The sequence below is a fragment of the Drosophila yakuba genome, chromosome 3L, assembly GCF_016746365.2.
Source record: "Drosophila yakuba strain Tai18E2 chromosome 3L, Prin_Dyak_Tai18E2_2.1, whole genome shotgun sequence".
In the NCBI taxonomy this organism is placed as follows: Eukaryota; Metazoa; Arthropoda; class Insecta; order Diptera; family Drosophilidae; genus Drosophila; species Drosophila yakuba.
In genome coordinates, this window is record NC_052529.2 from 6,912,028 (window position 1) to 6,920,914 (window position 8,887).

Genomic DNA, 8,887 nt, shown 5'->3' on the forward strand with positions numbered 1-8,887 from the left:
TTCGCCGCCGGCCAATTAAAAACACCCAAAATCGAAAAAAAAGAATTATTAACTTAATTTTACTAACCGCAAATATTTCCCGGCACATTGCGAAAGCCGACACGACGTTGTTGCTGTTGCTTCTGCACATCGACTTGCCGGCAACTCCGGCGGTACGGCCAAAAATTATTAACTAAAAAAGCCAGAAATTGCAAAAAGATTGCCTGGAAATTGACATTTGCTCGTTAATGTGTGCCTGCTGTTGCTGGTTAGCTGCAGCAGCCACTGCAACAACTGCAGCCACTGCAACAACTGCAGCAACTGCAACAACTGCAGCAGCAGCTGTCCAGGCTCGTTTGTCGGCATCGCATGCAACTGCCAATAATTTAGAGCTTTTAATAAAAATGTTGCTGCTGCAACACGGACACCGTTGCGGTTGCTGCGATTCGGCGACTGTTCAAGATTTATATCATAATTTATTTATTAATTTCATTAAGTAAATTTCGTGTGATGAATGACGCTGTCGTTTGGTCGCCTTCCTGCGGCGATTGCCGAAATTTGTATTGTGGTTATCCCAGTCACCAATGAGGATCCATAAATCACATGCCAATGGAATCAGTGCGGCAGTAAAATTTGAAACAAAATAAAAATATAATTTTCGCAACAGTTTTAACAAGCTTAAGGAAGCATTAGGCAGTTGCTAAAGTTTTGCATTTATTTTAATTGCCTAGTCAGGCATAAAAGTGAGATCATCAAAAATATTTATTTCAACATGTTTTTCGATCGGATGGCAATTTATTGCACGTTGCACAACTAAAAGCAGAATGTTTTTTGGGCACTTGAATAATAGCTCGCCATTTGGGCAAACTACGAAAAATGATTAAAAAACCATTTAAAATTATATTCAATAATAAAACATTGAATAAATTTAGTCAAACGAAGCGAATTGTTTAATGTTTGCGCCACAGATGCGGCAAAAAAAAAAAAAATAGAAAAACAGGCAACAAACTACAATAAAGAAAAATCAAAAGCCCATAAAACTGACGACTAAAATCAATTGCGACTCTAAACTTTAATGCCCCATCTGGAGGCGACTTGGCCAGAAGGTAGGTGGTATTGCTGGCTGTCTGCGAGCGTTGGAAAAGCTACCAAAATTGAAGGTTTCCACTCTGTTTGAAGCTGGCCAAACGAAATCGCAACGGCCTCTTGCCAAATTCAATGGAGTTTACTTTTCGTTTAGCCAAAAAAAAATATAAAATAAAAAACCCAGAAAACCAACAAAAACCACAAAGAATCGTAGCAAAGAGCTGAAAAATCGCTGCAAAAAAAAAATCATAGCTCGCTGCTGTCGTGACCAATTAGTGATCCAACCCAGCGGTCGCAGGGGCGGTGCGGCGGCGGGGGGCGTGGCCGCGCAGGCGCACGTCAGCTATAGCTTAGGCTATAGTAGAGTATAGAATAGGCTATAGTATAGATATAGCTCGAATATCGCAGCAGGGACGGGAATAAAGACAGCAAGCCAAAGCTGCAATCGAGACCGAGTCTACGCCAGAGCTCTCAGTCTGCGGCGCACTTTACATTCAAATATTTTGTGACACAAAACGCTTTTTGTTGCTGCACCAGCAACGGATTTGCTTTTGCTTTTTGCTTTTACTTATTGCTGGGGGTCTCTGTGGGTCCCAGAGCATATTTGCTTTGGCTTTTGTCTGTGGCAAATCTTTGGCCATTTTTCTACTTGGGCGTGTTCGAGTGCCATGCGTTTAGAGTGTTTACTCCACCAAATATGCTTTGCAATCTGCAGAGGAGCATCGCAGATACTCATTATGTACAACGATTTTAAACAACACATTTAAGTTTAATAAATTTATAAACATACAGCGCATTAGTTCACAATATTCAGTATGATTTGCCTGTGATTTTTGGGTCTAGATTTATTTCATTTAGTTGGCGACTTAAATAACTTCCGGCAAGGCACATAAGGCATTTCCCATTGACACCGAATAATATCAATACAAAAATTTGTAGAAAACTCTGTAGAAAATGAGCAGGATGACTGCATCCGATTCCACCTTGACCGATTCATCCAGTGGCTTCACAGCCCGGTCACTTAGGCGGCCCCATCGCAGCCACCAATGTCCGCTTATCGCCTGGAGAACTGGACCCGTAACCGATGAGATCCGTGAGTTGGTGGATGCCAGGAATCTGAAGAATGAGCAAATGTTAATGGATCGAATTTTGAATACCAAATTGGAACGGGATAAGCTGCCGGAGGATACACCGCTGCCCATATATCTGGCCCATCGGGAGCCACGAAATCCGAGTCCACCAAGCAGATGGGATAAAAATAGGTCTAAAACGTAGGTCGCTTTTCTTTTCCAAAAAAAGAATATATCTTTAAATTGATCCATTTGTTTCAGGCCAAAAAGTAAGCAACTGCGTTGTTAGGGCACTTATTTGTTGGGAATAATTTGAAAAGAGCATATTTATTTCGATGTCGTAAGTCAGTTGGTTATGTCCTTAATTTAGTGTCTGCTTTAAAATTTCAGAGTATCGCAAATTAATCAGCATGCTAGAAGCAGCAGCCACATCTGCAGCAGCAGCACCACCAGATACTGCAGCAGCAGCATCGGCAACACCAGAAACAGCAGCAGGAGCACCAGATACTGCAGCAACAGCAGCAGCAGCAGCAACAGCAGAAACAGCAGCAGCAACATAAAGCGCAGCTCCCATGACTCATTTCGCTTGATGCGCGCGACATTAAGAGACAAGGCTGAAAATAGAGAAACGGAAAAACACAACGGCCACGAAGCCAAAAACACTCACTTGACTTGAAAATCTGGAGAGGAATAACTGACAGTGTACACAAGCAGCACTAATTGCTGTAAAATTGCCAACAGTCCGCAGTGCAGCGGGAGTTGCAGCAAAATCGGGGACTTTGGGCAGACATAGAACAACAACGGGAGAACACAAAAATCACAGCGGCACAACAACTGGCCGTGTGTTTAAACAAAAAAAAAAAAAGAACAAAAAAAATCTTAACAAAATGAATGCAACAGAGGAACGAATGTGCAACGAAACACGCAACAGCAGCAGCAACATGAAGCCGCAACAGCAACACAAGCTGCAAACAACTCAATTAACACAAACAACCAGCCAGAGAATCGCGCAAATGTTGCTGTAGCCGTTGGGCATTGCCCAGCCGACCACGCCCCCCCAGCCACCAATGCCGCCCCTTTTCCCTGGGCCAAAAAAAAACCCTTTGAGCCTTATTTTCTGGACACAAGTTGCGGGTCCCTCGACAAATGCAAACTTGAAGTGACTGTAAGCTTTCATAAATTAATGTTTCCCTATTTTTCCATAATAATATATTTAAGATCTAGATCAAATACATTAGCAAATGGTACTGATTTGTTTAATTTGGTTTAGTTTACTACAATTATTAAAATAAAATATAAAACGAAACCTAAAGTAGAATTCTGCCTCATTAACTTTTTGGATTTCTCACTTCTTTAGTTATTTTCTTATTAACATCCCATAATAAATGTATAAAAGAAACCGACTTTGTAGGAACCTTCATGCCATTGGCATTTATGATTTATGAGCTGAAATGCTTTCATAGATTAGCAAACTGTCTAATTTGCTGCGTCCACATCGACAGCTACATTGTGGCAATCAAAATCAAAAGGAGAATGTTCCTTTTCTTCGGGATCACTTTGTGGAATCGACGAGCGAAGACGGCTGAAAATCCAAGGAGTATGGCGATTCTTGAGTGGCGATTCCTGTGGAGCGGGAAGCGGGTTAACTTAAATTGCTAATACCTGACATTGGAATGTTTTTAGCACTTCAGTTGTGTTTGGACAACAGCAACAATGGCAACTGCAACAGCAACAGCAACAGCAACAGCTACAGTAACAGCAACAAACAACAACAAGCGGCAATGACTTGGCCAAAAGCCATTGGCAGTTGGTGCTAAGCCGCCACAGAAATGCAGATGCGGCTGGAGGCATCCTCATGCATTTATGCAGACGTAGCTGCCGCCAGCTTGTCGTCGATTTACCTTGCCACCTCTGCAGCCACCCCCCTTTCCCACCCCTGGCAACGCTCCACCCCCCCCAGCATCAACCCCCCCTTTGATTATCCCCCTCTTAGCCAACTGCTTAGCAATGCGCATATATTTGCCAAGTGTTCGAATGGCTTTGATCGACGTGGCTGCCTCGACTCGACGAAGGTGTCGGCTAGCGGGGATTTCTCGGTCAGCCGAAAAAGAATAAGAAATGCCATCAGCCAGCAGGTGTTGGTTTCCGTCTCTCGATTGCATACAAAAAAATATAAAAAAAATAAGGTGAAGAGGAAAAAATCCAAATCCCAGCCCCAAAAGCCATCGCCAAATTGATTTGTCAATCGCAGAAACCGCAAGCCTGCGCACATTTCGTTGGCATTTGAAAGCCATTTGAATAACATTTCACCCGGGCCGACAACTTAAGTTAGCATTCGATATTTCTTTCCTTTTTATTTTTACTTGGTTTTTGGGAAAGTATCACATTTAAGCAGATGGAAAAACTGCTGGTTGCACTGGCCCACATGCTAAAGCCGTTAAAATAATTACAGTAGAGTGTTTACCCTGATTCCGTTGCCTGTTTGTTTGGCCGAATTCGCTTAGGATGCAAGCCGATGAAATGAAGTTCAATGAGGCTTCGACCATCTACTCAGAAGGTAAAGTTTTTTAGATAACACACAGAGCATGGAAGAACAAATTAAAGCTAGTTGAGATAGACATAGTTAGCTGTGTTTATTAGCAGTACATCTTAGCTGTGCGGACGCCTATTGAAAATATCCAATTTTTTACAACAAATTTTTTTCTTCGATTTTTTGATGAAAAATAATCCGTTTTTTCTCGATAGCAGTAAACATAGTTGTCAAAATGTGGAATGCCATACTTCGTTGAATTCGTAACAAAATTCCCTATCGATCCATGTACATACTTTGAAATGCTAATTTTTTGCAATTTTTCGCAAATTTTCGCATCAAAAATGCGGAAATTTGTCAAATTTTTTTTTTTCAAATATCGAAAAAGTGGGGATAGACATATTTAGCTATGTTTATTAGCAGCACAAAACAGTCTTTATTTTAGCTGTGCGGCCATTTTTGACCAAGTTATGGAAAAAACTCCGATTAAAAATATCCGATTTTAAAAAATCCGATATTTGATAAAAAATAATCCGTTTTTTTCCATAGCAGTAAAACTAGTTGTCCAAATGTGGAATGCCTCCTTGAATAAGAAAATAAACTCTTCACAAAAAAAAACTCTTCAAAAAGTAATTAATTTAAATCAAGAAATTCCTAGCAGCGTTTCAAGATTAAGTTAGTGTTGAAGTAGATACTGTTAACAAATATTTTTTTCTCTGACAGCTGAAATTTAAAATCTTATCCATTGACTAATTACCTTTACCTTTAACACCCAAGTGCTTCCTTTAAAAGAAGTGCACGGAGTTTTAGGTTTCAGTTGCAAGTAGTCATGCAGAGTAAAATAATCATTAGTTTAACCTTTCTTGCTTTAGTTCGGTTTGTTTTTCCTAACAAACTTGATCGAATTATCAATGGGCACTACGCATCTCCTAAGCAATTTCCATACCAAACATTTATGGACAAACTTGATCTGTCTAACCTTCATGGACCTATTGGCTGGAGGCGTCATTGCGGTGGAATTCTGATCTCCAGTAATCTTGTCCTAACTGCAGCTCACTGCTTGGACAAACCTGATATGTAAGATCGAAAACGAAATCTGTTTTTTACAACCTAACCAAAAATGTTCATGTTTTTCTTTTTCAGATATGCTGTTAAAATATATTTCGGTGCTCTAAATCTCTGGAATGTTACAGAAGAGGGCAAACAAATATTGGTAGTCAAAAGAGATCATTTTGTGATACACAATAATTGGGATAGAAATTTAATTGTTAACGATATCGCAATGATAAAGCTTCCAATTTCACTAATATTAAATGACTACATAAAAGCTGTCCAACTGCCAAATCCAGAAGTTCAATACCAATTCAGTGAAGCACTTTCCTCAGGCTGGGGAGACGTCGACGGTAAGGTGCCATTTCTATAGTATTATTTGTTTACCTAATAGTCCCAAATATTCAGAGAAAGGAAACGTGGATCCCAAATTGAAATACTACAGTTCCCAGATTTTATCTGATCGTGAATGCGAACATTGGCACAAGTCTTCAAGTACTTCAGCATTTCCGGCATCGCTTATTTGTATAGCTCCAACTGAGAATAGACTGTGCAAAGGAGATTCTGGTGGCCCATTAGTAATTAGGCAAGAATCAAACTTTGTGCTACTGGGAATAACATCCTTTACATTTGAGAAATGCTTGCCAAGTTACCCAACCTTCTTTACAAGAGTTTCTTCGTACCTTACCTGGATTCGTGAAAACGCAGGAAGTGAAAATCAAATTTAAGACTTTCCTTGGACCTTTTACAAATTTTTAACATATATACTTACTAAAAAAATAAATAAATATAGCTGATTAAAAAATTAAAAAGTAGTATGTATACGTATATATATATTATATATTATATAACCTTTAAAATTTTTGTTGACACAACTTTCTTGGCAAATAATTTATTAATATTCAATATTTCGAATAATATGTTGGTAGATTACATACCGAGCATGGATGGTAAAATTATAGTTAAAGAATTGTATTTGAATTCAGCAGCTTACCAAGATAAGCTTAAGTACAAGCTACAGGCTCAAAGGACATCCCCTCAGTTGAAGTGCAACAGGAAAGACACTCAGCGATAAGCAATATCGATCTGTTAATAACCAGTTGAAAATGATCTCTACTTTTTCCTTGGCAGTGTTAATGCAGCTGCAAGATGTCCGCGCCGTTGTCATCGTGTTTGTGGCAGTTGCTGGTGCCATTGCCATTTCTGTGGCAAGTTGCAAGTTGCTGCGAGTTGCCGTTGCCGCCGTGCTGGTTGCAAGTTGTCGCCGGTTGCCGGTCCCTTCGCCAATTTGTTGCTGACACGGCTGACGAAGAGAAAGAAGGCTTGGCCGAGACCAAGCCAACCAACCAACAGCAGTTGGCAATGGAAGCGCATAAAAACTAATTGATTGGATGCCAAGATGTTAAGCGCATAACGGCAGCGGCGAAATAGCAGTTGCAGTTGCAGTTGCAATGTTGCCAATGTCTTTCCGCAACTTTTATTCAATTTAAATGCGCTTGCAGCGCCAATTCCAATTCCGATGCCAACTCAACTGCCCCGCCCTGTGCCGGTCAATTCGCTTAAATTAATTATTTTTTATTAACTTTTCGCTCATTGATGAAATTTTTCAAATATTTCCCCACATTCTGCAACTTTTGTCCGTTGTCCCCTTGCAAAATTTGTCGCATGCGACTTTAACACTGATCGTTTGGCATTTTCATCATCCGAGCGCTCTGGTCGGCATAAAGTTTGATGGCAAGTTAATAAAATGATATGACCGTCGGGAATATTTGGGATTTTCGGGGAAGCCATAAAGAACTGCAAACCTTCGATTTCACTTAAGTGCCCGGTCTCTATCTCTGGGAGCCAACGGGTGTGGTTGTGGCCCAAAAGTTTTGGCTGGAATACGGGCAACATATCTACCAGTTAATCGCGTCAACTCGTTATCGTGTGACGTTAAATCCACTTCCCTCCCAAAAAAAAAAAAAAAACAAAAAAAAAAACGCAGGCGCGCATTTATCAAAAGTTATTGCAAATTAATTGCAATCTGGCCGCCTCAATCTGCGGCATCATCTCGAGGCGATCTCTGGCCAAGAGCCGTGAGGCTGCGTGAGCCGTCTTGGCCAAGTCTGGCATTTTCGGGCCATGGCTGCTGCCGCTGCTGCTGCTTACCAAAATTTATTGATGCCTTATTAACTGATAATCACAAACACAGACACACATACGTCTTTGTAAAACGGTAAAAAAGTTTCCAACTCGCCTGGCATATTAAAGTGCATTAAGATAATTGAAATGGCCAATAAAAAATATTTTCCCTTTTCCAGACTTTTTGGCCCGTTCGCTCCATTGGTGTCAAGAACTTGTCCAAAGTGTTGAGTATCGCGCTTTGGGCGTTTTCAGTTGGCCTTTTCCAGTTCTGGGTTTGGTTAGCGTTTTCTGGACTCCAGATCTTCGGGGTCCTGGGTTCGCCGCTGAGTTATTTGTGTTCACCTCTCAATGGAGCTGTTTTTTCTTGGAACCCACGGAACCCACTCGCGCATTTGGTCGGTGCTGAAACGTTTTTCAATTTCCACATTTCTCATGTCGGGATGTTTTGATTTAGTGATTATGGCCGGCCTCACCTGGCCCCCGGCCCGATCTGGTTGCATTATGTATATGAGTTATTAATAAGCTTTCTTTTGATAAGCCAACCGGCGTTCTGCAGTTTATACAATGGGCGGCCATTCGGTACCAAGTGTTTGCTTAAAATGATTTAAGGCGTTGCCCCGCCGAAATCGCGATGCGGATGAGCCAATCCAGGACATCTGATAATTGTTTTTCGGTTGTTCTGTGTGTTTTCATGCAGGGTTTGGAATTGGCCAAGCATATATGTATTTTCGAAGAATTTTTTACAAGCTAATAAGGAACTACAAAAAAATGCACCTAATTCTTGATAGTTCTTAAATTGCCTTTCAAAACGTAATTAACTCTTATCAAGAAATTCCTAGCAGCGTTTTCCAGATATCTTTTAAGTTAGTGTGGAAGTAGATACTGTTAGAAAATATTTTTTACTCTGACAGCTGTTATTTAAATATAAGCTTTTTAGTTAAAATTCTTTTTATTTCAAGTCGAAATCTTATCCACTGACTAATTAGATTTACTTTTAACACCCAAGTGCTTCCTTTAAAAGAAGTGCACAGAGTTTTAGGTTTCA

At 40.4% G+C, this 8,887-nt stretch overlaps 2 protein-coding genes across 2 annotated transcripts; both read left to right on the forward strand.

The window, feature by feature from the left end:
- Window positions 1–1,912: 1,912 nt before the first annotated feature.
- LOC6533195 lies at window positions 1,913–2,928 on the forward strand. Its single transcript, XM_002093885.3, has 4 exons — window positions 1,913–2,336; window positions 2,397–2,404; window positions 2,526–2,619; window positions 2,877–2,928. Exons 1-4 carry the CDS (start codon window positions 2,020–2,022, stop codon window positions 2,926–2,928), a joined length of 471 nt encoding a protein of 156 aa, XP_002093921.3. The 5' UTR covers window positions 1,913–2,019.
- Window positions 2,929–5,479: 2,551 nt separating this feature from the next.
- Window positions 5,480–6,481, forward strand: LOC26535969 (trypsin-1-like). The gene is made up of 3 exons (XM_039374338.2): window positions 5,480–5,742; window positions 5,809–6,068; window positions 6,124–6,481. Exons 1-3 carry the CDS (start codon window positions 5,495–5,497, stop codon window positions 6,441–6,443), a joined length of 828 nt encoding a protein of 275 aa, XP_039230272.1. The 5' UTR covers window positions 5,480–5,494; the 3' UTR covers window positions 6,444–6,481.
- Window positions 6,482–8,887: the final 2,406 nt, after the last annotated feature.

Bases quoted from the DNA above. Each gene is read 5' to 3' on its own strand.
- LOC26535969 (XM_039374338.2), top strand. From the start codon at position 5,495: ATGCAGAGTAAAATAATCATTAGTTTAACCTTTCTTGCTTTAGTTCGG. The intron at 5,743-5,808 runs GTAAGATCGAAA...TTTCTTTTTCAG, and splicing joins TGCTTGGACAAACCTGATAT to ATATGCTGTTAAAATATATT. The intron at 6,069-6,123 runs GTAAGGTGCCAT...CCAAATATTCAG, and splicing joins AGGCTGGGGAGACGTCGACG to AGAAAGGAAACGTGGATCCC.
- LOC6533195 (XM_002093885.3), top strand. From the start codon at position 2,020: ATGAGCAGGATGACTGCATCCGATTCCACCTTGACCGATTCATCCAGT. The intron at 2,620-2,876 runs AACAGCAGCAGG...AATTGCCAACAG, and splicing joins GCAGCATCGGCAACACCAGA to TCCGCAGTGCAGCGGGAGTT.